The 18,784-nt window shown below is 33.6% G+C and overlaps 1 protein-coding gene across 1 annotated transcript in view; it reads right to left on the reverse strand.

The window, feature by feature from the left end:
• Positions 1–1,639: 1,639 nt before the first annotated feature.
• Positions 1,640–18,784, reverse strand: part of Exoc5 (exocyst complex component 5) — a 62,702-nt gene continuing 45,557 nt past the window's right edge. Inside the window, exons 13-18 of the mRNA XM_048361741.1 lie at positions 15,710–15,818; positions 11,550–11,670; positions 9,170–9,256; positions 4,972–5,080; positions 4,564–4,779; positions 1,640–3,966 (exon numbers count right to left, since the gene is read on the reverse strand). Coding sequence (XP_048217698.1) covers positions 3,778–3,966; positions 4,564–4,779; positions 4,972–5,080; positions 9,170–9,256; positions 11,550–11,670; positions 15,710–15,818 — 831 coding nt within the window. The 3' untranslated portion in view covers positions 1,640–3,777. The remainder of the gene's footprint in view (positions 3,967–4,563; positions 4,780–4,971; positions 5,081–9,169; positions 9,257–11,549; positions 11,671–15,709; positions 15,819–18,784) is intronic.

The raw sequence follows: 18,784 nt of genomic DNA on the forward strand, positions 1-18,784 counted from the left end.
TTAAGCCTAATAAATGTACCTAAAATTATCTTTATTGTGCATTAAAATTCTTTAAATTGTCAACTATTTTTATTTCATATAGAATTACTTAGTCTACTAATATAAATTGGTCTTTTTTTCCAAAGTACATTGTGTTTTACAGAATAAGCCTTCTCAAGCACAGAAGTAGTACAGTACTGAATGTAGTTAAACTAACTAGCTAAAAGTATAGTGTGCTTTTGATATCAAATTCTCCACTAAAAAACAGAATTGAGTATGCTTCTGAAAAACATCTCATACTTCTAAGAAGTCAATATACACTATGTGGCCAATGACAATATTTTTACATTAAAACCTACTTGCCCAGAGGTAAAGCTTTTTTCAGTCACCAACAAAGTATGCACTGATTGAACTGTGCTATCTTCCACATAAAATTCAAACATGCCTTAGCCACTTGTATGACCATGTCAACAGTTCTGTAGTATTACAGGAACCAGTAACTTTTATCTTTATACTTAATATTAACCATTATAGGTGAGAAAAGATAATCTTAAGGAATTACATTTTCTACCTGGAAATCAGTCTGGTAAATAATTTTACAGGCTGGTATTCAGAAAGTGAAACACTTAGAAGTGTAAGAGGAAAATGTTTTAATAAATATAAGGTAATATGTTTCAAATTTAAACTTAACCTACTTATGTATTTATTTATTTATTTACAGTCTTGGGGCTTGAACTCAGGGTCTGGGCATTGTCATTAAGGTTTTCACTCAAAACTAGAGCTCTACCACTTTGATTCACAGCGCCCCTTGTGGTTTTCTGTGGGTCCTGTCCAGGCTGGCTTTGAGCCACAATCCTCTGATCTCAGCCTTCTGAGTAGCAAGGATTACAGGTGTGAGCCACCAGTGCTTGGCAATTGAACCTACTTTTAATGAACCTGTTAGTGATTTCTAAAACAAGGGAGATCCTAAGGACTTGAGGCTAGGATAACCTTCAAAATGAGGCCATTAACTATCTTAAAATAATCAGGTGGGCACCTAAAGATCCACCCACCAAGTTGTTATTTAATATTCTTCATGAACTCATCATCCATTCTCATTTTCTTTTTCTTTTCTTTTGCCTGTCCTGGGGCTTGAACTCTGGGCCTGGGCACAATTCCTGAGCTTCTTTTGCTCAAAGAGAGCACTCTACCACTTGAGTCACAGCGCCACTTCCAGCTTTTTAGTTCACTGGAGATAATAAGAGTCTCAGGGAGTTTCCTGCCCAGGCTGGCTTCGAACCACAATCCTCAGATCTCAGCCTCCTGACCTGCTAGGATTATCGGCGTGAGCCAACTGTGCCCAGCTCACTCTCATTTTCAGTACAATTAGGAGAGCTATACTTCTTTCTTAAAACTATGCTGTGTATTCCACATACAAAAGTTTTATAAAAATGGTTTGCAATATTTTATTTTACCTAAGTATTACACTATCTTATATGGAACTGGTGACTGTTACAAAGGTTTCCCTTATTTAATTGTTGGCAAAAATTGTTACATTTCATTATCTCTACCTAAAATTCTACAATGTACATATAACATTTTTTGGTTGATCTCTTCCTGGTTATAAATTTTGTGATGCCTACATATGAAAATACTTTAAAATTCCGATGACAAAGAATAAACATTGTTTCACCCAACATTTTTTTTTTCTTAGAGAATTACCTTGTGTTTTGGCTAAATTTGTAACCTTGATTATACAGTCAAGTACATTTCTGCTAAAAAAGAAAAAAGTGAAAAGACCAATGCTATGAAAAATAAGAAGTATCTTAAAATTTTAAATAAAAGCCAGTTACAAAATTTAGTGTGGATGTCCTTAAAATGTAATAGAGTGAAATGAAAAAACAACTGAAGAGAATTTGTTTATTGAGCATTAATGTTAACACTTCTAAATTAGGTATTCACTTACGAATTTCTTTGTCATTGTCCTGTCAATGGACATAATGGAAAATATTGCACAAAACTCAAGCATGGAAATAATAATTAACAAAATAAGCAACAAATATATGCTTTACATTTTAAGAATTAATCCAAACAAAATAATCTGAAGTGCTTCTCTGGTTTAGAAGTCTTAAAATGTTCTATCTCATGTCTTGAGATTTTTTTTTCTTTTTCTTTTTTTTTTTTTTACAAATTGACACTGTACAAAGAGTTCAAATGGCCAGTAAAACTACTGCCTTAAGTTGTTGGCTTTAAGTAACAGAGGTATAATTTGAATTCACATCAGAGCTCTCTAAAATGGCAATAGTACAAGCATATTACTTTTTCTAGTATCCAAAACCTGTTCTGGCTCTCCCTTGGCTGAAGAACAAAAATCTGGAAAGCCTTCTAAAGCTGCCACAATGTCCTAAAATGCTTTGACAAAAGTTGGCATGGTTCATCTCCCTTGCTTTTGCCTTGATAACACTGGGCTAAACAGAAAATGAATAAAATTCATTCAACAGTAATTTAAAATAGTTGGACTTGGAAAGTTTCAGAATCAGGTTCTCAGAGGGAAAGTGGTTTTCCAAATTTAGGCCCAAACCTACATTAAAGAACAAATGCTGAAAATAAACTGAAAATTAATTTTTTTCTGGTTTGTAGGGGACTATGAACAACACAATGGAAACTGATACACAACACATAATTTTAAATGCATTTTCACAGAGCAAGTTCATAATGTTTATAATGGCTTGTCTAAACTTCTATTAATGTTTATCATGTGTAAGTGATTTATTATATCATCACAGTAAGCCAATTCTATTAACCATACCCAAGAAGAAATAACTTTTAAAACACTCTGAAACAAAGAATCTACAGATCTGAGAAGCAATCAGCCTTTGCAAAGAATACGTTATCAAATAAATTCCTCTTAAAATAGAAGATTACATGCTTAGCCCTCCCATCTTACTCAAGTTTAGCAAAGATAGAAATTTAAAAGGACCTTATTGTTGCTAAACATTGTCAACTATTTCTCATATGCACCTTAATTTAGACTATATCTCACTTTTAACTTCCCTTATAATATTAAAAAATGAATAAATACGGTCCTTTAGATACAGTTTTCCAACTTTGTGATATATAAAATAAGGTAGTTTCATTAGTTTCTTGCTAGAACTGGCTTAAAATCTATTTACCAAATAAGAAATAGTAAACTTTAAGTTTTACCCAGAAGGCAGGTATGTTCTGATCCACTTCTAGTGTCTATGTAAAACATCTCATCATTTAAATTTAATTTATAACATTTTTCTTGGATTATCACTGTTGTTTCTCAGAAAAACTTCTAACAGTCAACTACAGAAATGATGCTCAACTGCTAAACTTTTGAAAAAAAGCAAAATATTGAAGAAAATTTAAAATATTTTAATAACTACCAGTGCTGAAGGTCAATAAAAATGATGAATAATCAATGTGGTTTTGTTGTATTTCACCCACTATTAATGCAAACCAAGATGGGGATACTTCCATATGGCTTATGTGAAAGGACAAGAACCAAAGCACTGGTAAATTTTCATTTCCCTTCTGACACCAACATTTTTTCAAGATTTTTCACCAACAGGGACCCATGGTTTTGCCAAATTTGAAATTAATAAATTTAAGTAAAGGGGGGAATATAGCTAGTGTCCAAATTTCAAATAAGACCTCAAGGATTAACTATGGCTGCTGTTTTCTTCCAGTCATTTTCTTTCCAATTAAATGTTGGCTGTGTCATAAGGAATCTCCTGTGCTTTCCATCAACGGAGGCTTGATGAAATAAAATACATTTCCATTGTAAATTGAACCTCAGCTGAAATGTCGAGCAAGGCGAGCAGATCTATAGTCAGCACGAAGTTGTACAAAGGAGTGAAGAATGTTCTTGTCCAGATTAGCAAGTTGTTCTCCTGAGCAGACTTGCTTTAAATTATCAGGGGCAACTACCAGAAGATTGCAAAGTGCATGCAGAGTATCAAAAAGATGTAATACCATTGGAATCTGAAACGAGAGAAAGAAACAAAAAACACTGAAACAAAATAATTTCTTATTTTACAAAATTAGTTTGGCAAATGCTTTGTACACACTTCTAATTAGGACTTTCTACTGTGGGAGAGGGTAAAAATATTAGAACTTGAAAAGTTAATACTTATCTTCTAAAAAGTTAACACTAAAATATTTCCATATTTAAGAATTCTCTATAGTCTTTTGAAAAGATTCATATGTCATTTGTCTCAACAATTAATACTATGATAGACTTACTAGTTATCATTAACCTTTCTTACATAATTTAAACTAAGGGAAAAAATTCAGAAGGACATACAATGAAGATTATTTTCCTAATGTATGACCTATACAGAATAGTCATAAATGCTAATAAGGCTATTTGAACTATGCAACTAAGATATGATGTTGTGTAAAGTAAAGCAAGAAAAAGTGTTAACACTGAAAACAAGACTGAACAACACTTTTTCAAACAGAATGTGTTAAACCCATTTCATCTGAATAGCAACAAAAGTATAAAAGGTTTTAATAACCATAGTAGTCTGATTTCTGTTCTTGATCTTACATGCAAGTTTGATTTTTGTGTATACATACCTTGAAGTCTTTGGCACACTTCCTATATTCAGCAACATCACAAATTGCTAACATGCCACCCATACAACTGTAGGAATATTGTTGAAGATGCTCATAAATAAGTCGATGAAAGCGTACTCCAAGTTCCATCAAAACTGTATCTACATTTTTTCCATCCATGGAATTTTTAATCTTCTCAACTTGTTTTCTTACATAAGCACAGACTTTCACACAGGCCTGTAAAAGTTTTTCTATATTTACTATACAGGTATGTATATCAACTTAGGTAAGGAGAAAGAATAGTATATATATTTCTCATTAATCTATACAAATAACGGAAAACATAGGACATCGTAAGATACAGTGACGAAAAGTGAAAATACTAACCAAGCAGAAAATTTTATTAGCAAGTTGAATAGCTTTACTCACATTTGTGTATTGAATCAAAACATTATTTTCATCTTCTGGCCTAAAATCTGTTTTCTTCTGTTCTGCAGCCAAAATATGCTTCATCTGTCCAATCATACAATTTAATGTCCTAGAGAATTGAGAACACAATATATCTGATACATGTTTGATACTTTTACTTACATCATTTACTACACTAAAATTATTTAATTTTATATCACCATAAAACTTTTGCTATTGGTAAACTTCAGAGTTAAAAAAGGCTTAAATTGGAGGAAAATAGACTTATTTATTTATACACGCACACCACACATGTGTACACACAAATACAAACACACATACATATCTCCTCCAAAAAATATGAGGGACAGGTATCAGTGATGAAATGCTGGAAAGTGTTTCTTCTAAGGGCAAAAACAAGGCAAGGAAGGATGTCCACCTTCACCACTTCAACATAGAACTGAAAATCCTAGCCAAAGCAGTAGGTTAAAAACAAAAATTTAAAAAGAAGGCATTTAAATTGGTATGGGAAAAGTAAATTTTTCTCTGCAGGTAACATGATTGTATATATAGAAAGCTGTAAAGACTCAAACTCCATCAAAATGAATTCAGAAAAGTCACAAGACGCAAAATCAACATATAATATACACACCTGTGTTTCTGTATACTAATAATGAACTACTCAAAATAGTCTAATTTCATTTATAATCGAATAAAAAATAAAATACTTTAGGAATTAACCCAAAAGGTAAAAAAGACTTGTACACTGAAAACTAGAAAACACAGTTTAAAATTTTTAAATAGATAGACATACATTCCACATTCATATATTAGAAGAATTTAATTAAAATATCCATACTGCTCAAAGTAATATACAGATTCAAGGTATTCTCTATCAAAATTTCCACAGTGTTTTTCACAGAAATAGAAAAACTGTTTTAAAAATCATACAAAATTTCAATTCTTAAATAGCCAAAGAAATCTTGAGCAATTATGAACCTGCAAGCCTTACACTTGCAGATATAATTTCAAGATATATTATAGACCTAATTAACAGTATGGTAAGTAATTACAAAAGCATGATACCAGCATAAAAACAGACATGTAACCCAATGCAATAGAAGACAGGACCAGAAATCAATTCATGATATTATGATCCATGGATCTTTGACAAGACGCACAAGAATAAGTATCCTTGTTAAATGGTGCCATGAATACTGCTTGCTCATATATAGAAAATTAAAAGTAGACTTCATATATACAAAAAAACCCTCAAAACAGTTTAAAGGCTTCAGTATTAAACTTTAAAATGTAAAGATATTGGAAAATCTTCTTGACATCAGTCCTAACTATGCTTTTTTTAAATATTACTCCAAAAACAAAAATATAGATAAGAGTGCAGTAAACTAAAAAAGCTTCCGTTCAGCAAAGGAAATAACCAATAGAGTGGGGAAAAACCTGCAAAACAGAAGAAAGTATACGCAAGCCATGTATCTCGGAAGGGGTGAATAATGTCCACAATATATATAAAGAATTTAAATAACTCATATAGCCAAAAAACAACAGAAATGTAAAAATGGCAAAGAACTTTGACAGATATTTCTCAACAGGAGACATATAAATGGCCAACAAATATATAAAAAGCTGCTCAATATCACTAGTCAAGGAAATACAAATATTGAAAGTGAAATCAGGATCTATCAGGAAAGCTACTATAAAAAAGACAAAAGATGGCAAAGTGTCAGCTAGGATTCAGAGAAAGATGAACTCTTGTACAGCTGTATATAACCAAAATGAAATTAGTATCTTGTAGAGATAACTGCTCTACTAAAGTTCAGTGTAGGATTATTCACAATAGTCAAGATATGAAAACAAATTATATATCCCATAAAGGATGGAGAAAGAAAATGTAATATTTGTATTATTGAGCCTTAAAAAGGAAATCCTGTCATCTGATGACATGAGTAAAACCAGAGGACATTAAACTAAATGAAATAAGCTAGAGAGAGAAAGATAAATATTATGTGATCTCGATCATATGTGACATGTAAACGGTCAAGCTCATAGGAGTACAGGGTAGAATGTTGCTTAGCAAGGGCAAAGGAGGGGATGTGTGGAAGAAATAGATATGTTAGTCAAAAAGGGCAAAAGTTCAGTAGTACAGTACAAATCAATTCTGGATATGTAATACACAGCATGGTAATTATATTTAGTAATACTGTAATTAGTTGAATTTGTTAAGAGATTATTCTTACAAATGGTAATTATGGCCAAGTGCCAGTGGCTCACACTTGTAAACCTAGCTACTCAGGAGGGTGAGATCTGAGGATTGTGGTCTGAAGCCAGTCCAGGCAGAAAAGTCCCCAAGGCAGAAAAGTCCCCATGAGACTCTTACCTCCAATTAACCACTCAAAAACTGGAAGGCGCTGTGGTTCAAGTGGTAGAGTACTAGCCTTGGGAATAAAGAGGCTCAGCGACAGCCCCCAGCCCTGAGTTCAAGCCCCACAACCAACCAAAAAAACCGAACAAAAATTTAAAAATGGTAATTATGTTTGGAGATGGAAATGCTTATTAATTAGTTTTATGGTGCTAATCATTTCACAAAGTATTTTGTTGTTGTTGTTGTTGTTGTTGTTGTTGTTGTTGTTGCCAGTCCTGGGACTTGGACTCAGGGCCTGAGCACTGTCCCTGGCTTCTTTTTGCTCAAGGCTAGCACTCTGCCACTTGAGCCACAGTGCCACTTCTGGCCTTTTTCTATATATGTGGTGCTGAGGAATGGAACCCAGGGCTTCATGTATACGAGGCAAGCACTTTACCACTAGGCTATATTCCCAGCCCCTTCACAAAATATTTATACATCAAAATATGTTATACACTTAGTATATATACTTTTTGTCAATTTTATCTTAAAAAATTTCCCAACAAATTTGGAAAACCAAAAACTAAGTGCGAGATTCATTTTGAGAAATTCTTTTAAACATATTCTTCAGTAAAGGAGTTGAATGATTAAGTTCTATATTATTTTGTTTTTATTCTTCTACTTGATTTTTCTTCCCTCTTATCACACCATGAGGGTAGCTCTCAATAGTAGTGTGAAAATCAATTAGGAGGTGAATTATAAGTAACTTCTCATTAGTAATACAGTAAAATTTATTTATACTTGCATTAATTAGACTTTATGTTATCTTTTTTTTTTTTTTTTTTTTTTTTTACCAGTCCTGGGGTTTGAACTCAGGGCCTGAGCACTGTCCCTGGCTTCTTTGTTCAAGGCTAGCACTCTACCACTGGAGCCACAGCGCCACTTCCAACTTTTTCTATTTATGTAGTACTGAGGAATCAAACCCAGGGCTTTATGCATGCTAGGACAAGCACTCTACCGCTAAGCAACATTCCCAGCCCTATATGTTATCTTTTAAACAGTGTGTTTAAACTTACATTCAAATATGCCTTTTAAAATACAAATAATCAAAATACAACTACAATAAATACAAAGGTAAACCCAAACCTTAGTAACATGTGCTTTAGACTTAGGAGTTCCAGCTATACTACTGGTTAACTGTGTACTCTTGAGCAAGTTATTTAAAACTTATGTCTCCATTTTTTCATCTGTAAAATGAAAACTCGCTCCTATCTAATACATGAAATGAGACATACAAAAGTCCCTGCACTGTGCCTGGTACATAGCAAATGCTTGATATTTGGTAGCTATTATCATCACCACCATTAAAAAAAATGGAGACTCAGTGTTTTATCCTATGAGCAGGCAATTTATCTTCAGTAAACATACAAAAGATTTTCAACTTCACCTCAACGGAAGTTACTTTAGAGAATTTGTATACCTACTTAAAACATTTCATATGTAAGTCTGAATATACTAAATTAAAACATAATCCTTTATGTTACTATTTTTAAGGAGTTACTTACTTTCTAAGTAGGTAGTATGAAGGAGGGAGGCTTACAAAAACAAGTTTTAACTAAATCTAATTTGAAAGTACATCTAAAGTACATCTACATACATCTCAGAATAAAAAAATTAAAACACCTTAGGGTTAGATAAAAGTAACGTACTAAAAATGAAATCAATACATAAAAATAACATCAAATGTTATAGCCAAATAGAGGAATTAAGATTTAGTTTCTTCTAAAAATTATTCTCATGTTGTTCTGATAGTGTTTCTATAATTTTAAAAAATGCAACAGAAATAACCCAATAACTTGCCTATCAATGCCAGTATCCAATTTCATCTCCATCTGCTCAATTATTTCTTTTTTCTTCTGAAGGCATTCAGATAATTTAGGAGAGGAGCTATTGTATTTTTAAGGGAAAAAAATCACATTAATTTCAAAAAGTTTTTCATACACATGTTTATAAAAACATAACATACTTTAATTATTTACATTAACACGATTTATTTGCTCACACTAGAAATTCATTAAAAAGAAAGGAAGAGTAACAGTGATTGATCAATTGACTGATTTTACAGTACTGACAGTTGAACTCAAGGATTCCTTGAGCTTTGTGTGTGTGTGTGTGTGTTTTGAGATAAGGTCTCAGTAAATTGTTGGAAGAGGAAACATTAAATTTGCTACTCTTTCTGAGAAGCCATCCTTTAAGAACAAGAATACATGATTTTGAAATTTGGAATCTATTAGTTTCCCTTATAAGTAAATATCTAGTATTATCATAGCACAAAAGTCACAGGATATCATAAAACCCTTAAGAATTTATTAAAGTATAAGCAATGTTAAAAACTATGTAATTATCTGCTCTATCGCACAACATATGGCATCACTTTAAAAAATAAATTAAAAAGAAAATTCCCTTAAGTAGGTATAGTGACACATGCCTTTAAATCTCAGCACGTAGGAGGTGAAACAAGAGTCAAGCCAGCCAGTACTACATAGTGAAGCACTGTCTCAAAACAAAGTAAAATGAAAATACTCAAAGTGTAATTCAGACATTACAAGTTATCTTCACTTTTGGACTACTTTTGGCATGACAACATTTATAAATACTGCCCAATTTTATCTTTTGTATAAATATCTTTTCTATAATAGTGTTAAAGAGATGATTCTGTGACATACTTTATTCATTTGTTATACGCTTTTAAAGTTCATATAAATTGATGTAAAGATATGTCAACGCTTAATGCCTCACAAAATCTATTCCCTATCAAGCCCACAAAGATTTTTGTCTTTATAGTCTAACAAATAGACTGCACCTGTTGGATCTTTTTTCTGTTGCAGATGCTCTGCTGCTTGGCCCATGCCTCAAGTTCATTTTGCTTGGGCTTATTATAAGATATGGTCTCATTTTTTACCCAGGACAGTCTAGACTGTGATCCTCCTATGTATTTAACAGAAGTGCACCACCCATGCCTGGCTTTCTCTGCTGAGGAGTCTTGGTGAATGTTTTTGCCTGGGCTGGCTGGAATTGGAATCCTCCTGATCTCACCCTACTGAGTAGCTGGGGATAATAAGATATAGGCCATAATACCCAGCTACTGGTTGAGATGGGAGTCTCACTAATATTTTTCCCAGGCCTTGAACTGTAATCCTCTGCTGGTGCCTGGTTGCTGGATCTTTTGTTGTTGGTTCTGGGACTTAAGAGTCAGGGCCGGAGTGATATTCCTGAGCTTTTTTGCTCAAGACCATTTTACTTCCAGTTTTCTGATGTTTAGATTTTCCTATCCAGCTGGCTTTGAATCATGATCTTCAGTTCTCAGCCTCCTGAGTGGCATGCGACTCCAGAGCCGGCTCTGCTGAACTTTTACTAGGCTGGAGGACCTCTTTCACGTAAGATTTTAATCTTAGACTATGCTAAGTCTTTTTAAATGTACCAAAATTAACAGCACAATAGAAAAAGAAAACAGTAATGAGAGGAATAGAACAGACTTTTTGGTGATATTGGTGTCTGAATTTATAGCCTTGAGCTTGCTAGGCCAACATTCTACTTCTTGAAACATATTCCAACCTTTTTGCCTTTGTTGTTGTTGTTCTTTGGTTTGTCTGTTTGTTTGTGCCAGTCCTGGGGCTATAACTCAGAGCCTGGGCACTGTCCCTGATCCTCTTTTGTGCTCAACACTAACACTCTACCACTTGAGCCACAGTGCTACTTCCAGCTTTTTCTGTTACATGATACTGAGTAATTGAAACCAGGGCATTCTACCACTAAGCCACATTCCCAACCTGCCTTTTATACTTTTTGAGTAGAGTGTTGCTTGTAACTTGGTTCAGACTACACTATTTACACCTATTTATACCTCCCATATGGATAAAAGGACATGCATGTTTTACCTAATCCCATCCAGCTATTAAATGAGATGGAATCTCATGTTTATATTGGGTTGGTCTAGAACTTCAAACCTTCCAATTTCAACCTCTCTATAGCTAGGATGATGTGTATGACACAGAAGCCAGCTACAACTCACCAGATCTCTGCTACCCGAGAAGCTATGATCAGACATGAGCCACTGACACCTGGCTAAAAAGAATAGTTTTATTTCCTGTCCTATTTGATATTTTCAAAAATATGATCATTTTTTAATACAAATACTATATACTTACTGAGATATCAATGAAAATATGACATGACTAACCTTATTAGTGGCATAAGGTGATCATTAAACTGCTTGTCGAAAAGATGAAAAATAGTATTGGCCTGTTGCACAACATCCAAAAAATAAAGATTTGCATTCTTAGAATCTGAAGAAGGAATTCCTACAATTTGAAGGAATACATAAATGAAAATCAACCTTGAAGAAATTCATCCTGAGTAGAATAGGTGCTATAGATATCACGTGAATTAAAATATAAAATACTATTTCAATATTCAGCAATGAGTAAGAGGAAAGAGTTTGTTAATATCTCAATAAAATTCATCCAAAGTACTTTGCTGCTCAAATTTTTACTATTTAAGGTATTATTTAGATAAAACAAAAGACCATCTGTATCTGTAGCTTCTATTATTGATGATGTTCTTGTATCACCTTCCTGTGGTTGTACCTACACTATCTCTGTAATCTTATCTGAGTATACTGGAAACTGTGTATACTGGTATAGAAGTAGGAAATTGAAAGGGAATACCAAAATTGAGAGACACAGGGTAAAAAAAGACAAACAATTACAAAAGCAATACTTGCAAAACTGTTTGGTGTAAGTGAACTGAACACCTCAGGGAGGGAAAGGGAAAGGGGGAGGAGGAAGGGGGGTATGAGGGACAAGGTAACAAACAGTACAAGAAATGTATCCAATGCCTAACATATGAAACTGTAACCTCTCTGTACATCAGTTTGATAACAAAAATTTGGAAAAAAAAAAGATAAAACAAAAGATCATCTTGCGTTATGCCTTCTCCTTTCCTTTCCAATTCTTTGGTGCTCAATGATTCACATGCTCCGTGAATACATCAACAATTTTTCTTATAACAAGTCTTTATCTTTTATTAGGTTTCTATCACAAATATTTTTGTTAGCTTTTCTGTTTCATATCTTTATCTTCTGTCCTATATATTGATTGTGTCATAGTAATGTACCTCAACTTACACACCTTTCCACACTATCATTCTCTCCTAAAAATATTCAAAATCTCACTATATCAGAGTAAACTCCCGATATTCAGCATAATAATAAAGCAACTCTACATTCTGACACCAAAAATTGAGTTGACATCTCTAGATTTCAAAGTTCCTTTTTGGAAAGAATAACAGACAAACGCTAAGGTTCCTGTAGCACTAGATATTTGCACTTTCACCCAAAATTAAAAGACATGAGACTCAGAAAAATATGCATAACTCATTTTTTTAATTACTTGTGTGACTTTATTGTGCAATTATAACTTCATTAGGACCAAACACAGATGTTTTTCTTTCTAAGGAAATCTAATTTTAGCTTGCCTTCCTTTCCTAAAATATCCATAACTAATAAAAACGTATTAGCCTAAAACCTTAGAGTTATATAATGAGTCATTTAAAAAATGGAAAACATGTATTTTTCTACATTAGACAAAATCAATTGGTAAGAAAATTAAAGACTGACATAAACTTAGTAAAGAAAAAATACAATATTATCATTATTACTGTAAGATACGAAAATTTAAGACAATCCTGATGTTTTTAATTACTAAATCATTAGTTTTTAAGGTACATTCAAGTGTCCTGAAAAAGTGACATATGTATAGAGGCTAATAGTAGTAAACATTAGTAGGGCAGACCCCTCTAAAAGTAAGTTTCTAGCAAAATGAAAAAATATTTTTTTAAATACCTTATTTCAAAATATATACATAAGACATACTTTGATTTGGCAATTTCACCTCTCTGTGATTTTAGCCAGAGAAAATAAATCATAGTAGGGAATATTTAACCTATATAGTGTTAGCTGAGTAGTACTTATTATTACTAAATTTAGTAATTGAAATTATAATTTAGTAATTGCACCTTTTGAAAAGGTTCAAGATCTATAGTAACAGGGTATGGAAGCTATATGTGTTTGACAAAATACTTACAAAAGACAAATTTTTCTATTCTAAATGGAAAATTTCAAAAACCCTTTCAAATAGATAACATTGCCACTAAAATGACAAGTCCTTCATATGAAAAGTCCAAATTCAAATTGTATTTTTATTTTTTATCATATCTTTGAAGATTTAGATAATTATATCCAAATTAACACGTTAATCATTTACAAATGGCAATAAATATTTGAAGTTACAGTTCTAATGATTAACTTAAAAATATTTAGCTGGGGGCTGGGAATATGGCCTAGTGGCAAGAGTGCTTGCCTCCTACACATGAAGCTATAGGTTCAATTCCCCAGCACCACATATATGGAAAACGGCCAGAAGGGACACTGTGGCTCAGGTGGCAGAGTGCTAGCCTTGAGCGGGAAGAAGCTAGGGACAGTGCTCAGGCCCTGAGTCCAAGGCCCAGGACTGGCCAAAAAAATAAAAAATAAAAAAAATTAGCTGGGTACCAGTGTATCATGAAGAATCACGGTTCAAAGCCAGTCCTGGCAAGAAAGTCCATCAGATGCTTATTTCCAATTAACAACAACAACAACAAAAATAAAGGCCAGATATGAACTGTGGTTCATGTGGTAGAGAGCTAGCCTTGAGCAAAAAAGCTCAGGAACAATGCTCAGGCCCTGAAAGCAAGCCCCAGGACCAGTATACACACGAAAAAGCATATATATCTTCTTGCTTATAAGAGTAAAAATGTGAAAAATTGGGAAAGGATAAACCAGTTAAGTCAAAGCAACTGATTTATGCTGATTTTTGTTCACTGTTAGAACCTTTACAGAATGTTTTATACAGCCAATAAAGATACTCTAGGCATCTATGCCTAGAGTATAGCACTGCATAAAACATATTAAGATTCCTATCTAAAGAGCTTACATGTTGTTTCTATCTAGAATACTTACTCTCAATAGTTTATGACAGCATTTCAATCAGCTCTCTCTTATGTTTTTGCAGAGGCCTTCTCTAACCATTCTTCAAAACAAAAAACACACAAAAAAGCTCTTTGCCTGTGAATCCTGCAGAAACCTCCTCATTACTGTTCTCTATCCACTACTCAGTTTCATTTTTCACTTTACTTCCGAATCATTTATCTGTCTTTTCTATAAAAAAGTAAACTGCATGGGTCCAAGAGTAGGCAAGCAATAATAACATATGGTGAATGAATTCTGGTGAGTAAAGGCTGATACTAACAAAATTTCATTGTGTTATAAAAATTAATTTAATGATGCAACAACTACTAACTTAATTGCAAGTATACAGCATCAGCTAAGGTGATAGCAAAGCCTCAATAAGAAGGTGTGATGCCTTGAAATCAGAAGACTGCAAAGCCAGCTTTAGATGAGCCGAGATAAAAGGTTTTGTGCAATGGGGAAATGCCAAGCACAAAGAGCCTAAGTAAAGAAAAAGGATGAAAGTTGAATTGGGGCAATGAAGAGAAATGCAGCCCAAGAGAAGAATGAATACATAAAAAAGAAGCCAGGGACAATGTACAGGTTCTGAGTCCAAGCCCCAGGACTGGCAAAAAAAAAGTAAAAAAAAAAAAAAAAAAAGTAACCTTTAAGTCAGGCCCAGGGAAAAAGGACACATACTATTCTCTCATATGTGGAAGCTAGAACTAAATTTTAAGTGTACAAATAAAAACTTACAGGTTGTAAGCAAGTATGCACAAATGTATTAACTCAAGTATGGTATTTGCATGGGGGAATTCAAACTCGCAAAAATGAACTCACTTTTGATGTGTTAAATTTGAGAAAAGCATTGAACAAGTGGCAAGATCAAGTAGACAACTAGTTTAATGAGATTAGAACTCAGGGAAGAAGTCATTGTTACATTACTAATAATGAAAAGTGGACCAAGAAGATCAAAACCAGAATAAAAATTCTAAAATAGGTCTATTCCTTTTCAGACTTATTTTTGAGTATTTTCCTTTCTAAAGTTACATCATTTACTTCCCTTCACTTATGTCCCTTGACATTTTATAACTGATAGTATTGTGATAATATTCTGTCATACACAGTAGTAACTTATATTGCATACTACTTTCTACATGTAAACAGTATTATAGAACCGTGTATTTATTTGTATAGCTTTCTGCACCTGGCAAATCCTGGTATAATAAAAGCTCAAAACTCATTCTACTAAATTTAACTCAACACAGACATAATTACATACAAAAATTATACATAAAGTTTAACTAAGCAGAATCAAAGAACTTTAACAGAAAGTGTGGCACAAATATACTTACCAGCAAGTCCTGTTTCCAAAGCATAATCAATATGCTCAATACACAAAAATTCCACAAGAATAGTAAAAATTCTAAAGGCATTCCTTGGTAAATCAGAAGGATCCGAAAGCTTTAAAAACAAAAATATAAACAATATCACTCCTCCAATGTCTTTTTAATTAACTAATTCATTATCATCCCTCCAATGTCTTTTTGTATTAATTAATTTACTTCATTATTATTATAGAGGTGATGTACAGAGGGATTACAGTTACAGAGTCAGGTAATGAGTACATTTCCTTTCCTGCAGTGTCTTCCGTCCCCTCACACTCTCCCAGTCCCTCCCCCCCCATCTCCACCCACAAGTTGTGTAGTTCATTTTTATCAGTGTCCAGTGAGCTCCACTGCTGCACCTTTTTCCCTGGAGTTCTGTACCTAGTGTATGTTTGTTTTTTTTGTTTTTTTTTTTTTGCACCAGTCCTGGACCTTGGACTCAGGGCCTGAGCACTGTCCCTGGCTTCTTTTTGCTCAAGGCTAGCACTCTGCCACCCAAGCCACAGCGCCACTTCTGGCCATTTTCTTTCTTTCTTTCTTTTTTTTTTTTTGGCCAGTCCTGGGCCTTGAACTCAGGGCCTGAGCACTGTCCCTGGCTTCTTCCCACTCAAGGCTAGCACTCTGCCACTTGAGCCACAGCGCCACTTCTGGCCGTTTTCTGTATATGTGGTGCTGGGGAATCGAACCTAGGGCCTCGTGTATCCGAGGCAGGCACTCTTGCCACTAGGCTATATCCCCAGCCCTGGCCATTTTCTATATATGTGGTGCTGGGGAATTGAACCCAGGGCTTCATGTATATGAGGCAAGCACTCTTGCCACTAGGCCATATTCCCAGCAGTGTATGTACTTTTTAAACAAAGCCAACTATTGCCAATTTAGGAAAAAAGTACTCAATTTTATATAAAACATGGTATTTCAGGTATGAAAATTAGCTTCCAACTCTCCCTATCCCTACACAATCATAATATAATGCATCATACTGATTTAAAACTCTTTCTTTTTGGCCAGTCCTGGGCCTTGGACTCAGGGCCTGAGCACTGTCCCTGGCTTCTTTTTGCTCAAGGCTAACACTCTGCCACTTGAACCACAATGCCACTTCTGGCCATTTTCTATATATGTGGTGCTCGGGAATCGAACCCAGGGCCTCATGTATAGGAGGCAAGCACTCTTGCCACTAGCCCATATCCCCAGCCCCTAAAACTGTTCTTAGAATAACATTTTTAAACTTAAGATTCTAATCCATTAGTGGAATCAACTACATTTTGAAGAAGCATATACACAACACCACACACATATAACATGTATACTTTGCTACCATGTAAAATGCATTTTCCATTGAGTCCATGACCAAAGGGGTTTGAGAGCCATTCACTAAAGAAAGAAAATTCTAATAAAACTCAGAACAGAAAGGATTGTTTTACTGCAAAATCCAAATAGAAAGTCAACAAATACACTACAAAAAAAACACCCTAGGTTCAAATCTTTGGTTCACCATTTCTTGGATCAGCAAACCTCTTAAGATAGTTGCCTCAGAAAGTTCTTTATCTCATTTGCAAGATGGTCTAGCAATACTTAACAGTACTTACTTTCCAGTTTTAAGGTTAAAAATGTTTTTAAAAGTGTAATACAAGCTTTGACACATAGTAAGCTTGCAATTTCATTTTAATGCTGCTGCTAAATTATTTAGAAAAATAATAGCAGTTATGAAGAGTAATTAACACCCTCCTAAAAAGTCAGAAAATTACTTTTGAGTTCTTATAACTGTTTTCTATATTCTTATAAATTGATTTCTGCCTTTGTCAAACCTATTTGTAGTCTCCATTCATGCAATTTCTCAGGGTAATGCTTATTAGAGGGCTAAGGATCCCTTATCTAAAATGCTTAGAAATAGATGTTTGAATTTTTTATTTTTTTTTCACTTTTGGAGTATTTGCATATATATAATGAAATATCTTGGAAATGAAACTCAAATCCAAATATAAAATTCACTTATTTTTCACATTTATTTAATATATACAGCCTAAAAATGGTCTCACAAAATTTTCTCAGTGTGCCTGCATTTTGACTGCCAAAACCAAGTATGATTTTCTACTGTGGAATCGTGTTAGTGATTGAAAGGCTTTAGATTTTTGAACATGAAAGTTTCTGGATTTTAAAATTAGGAATGCTCAACTTTAAAGTAACGATATAATCCTTACATATGAAGTATAATATAATCCCTATGTACGAAGCTGGAAGTTTACAAGCAACTCATAACCTTACAATTATCACTGATTATAAATACTGATTTTGTTGTGGACTTCATAACTACTCAAAATATTCCTCACTAGTCACTCTATCCAAGGTTCCCTCTTCAACTGATTCTCAACAAGTGCCCTTACCTTCATTCTAAACCATAAAGACTAAATTTAGCTTCTTACTCTCTTAAAAATCTGAGCATAGTTAAGGCAAACAGAAAACTGATACAGAAGAGTTCAATAGCACAATCAATGAGACCTGAAATTTAGAGAATACTTAATACAACAACAGACAGAACATATATTATTCTCAAGAGCATGAAACTATTTACTAAGATGGACCAAATTCAGGCTATAAAACATTCAGTAAGTTTTTAAAAGATTCACAGCACATTGAAGTACATCCTCTAACCACAATGGAATGAAATCAAAATACAAACCGAAATCAAAATACTTGACAATAACATACTTCTAAATCAGGTTAGGATAAAAAGAAAGCAAAGAGAAATTTGGAAGTATTTTCAACTGAATAAAAACACAATGTAATCTGTAACCCCTCTGTATCACACTTTTGACAATAAAGAAAAAAAATACACAAAAAAACCCCACAATGTACCAAAATTTCTTTGATGTAGCTAAAGTAGTACTTCAAGAGTGAAATTTATTACTAAATACATTGGTAAAGAACATCTCCAATTAATAATCTCAGGTTCTACCTCAAATAAGTAGAAAAAGAAAAGGCAAATGACACCCAACATGAAATAAAAGAGAAGAAACCTAAGAAATATGAAACAGAAAAACAGCG

Source organism: Perognathus longimembris, chromosome 14, assembly GCF_023159225.1.
Source record: "Perognathus longimembris pacificus isolate PPM17 chromosome 14, ASM2315922v1, whole genome shotgun sequence".
Taxonomy (NCBI): Eukaryota; Metazoa; Chordata; class Mammalia; order Rodentia; family Heteromyidae; genus Perognathus; species Perognathus longimembris.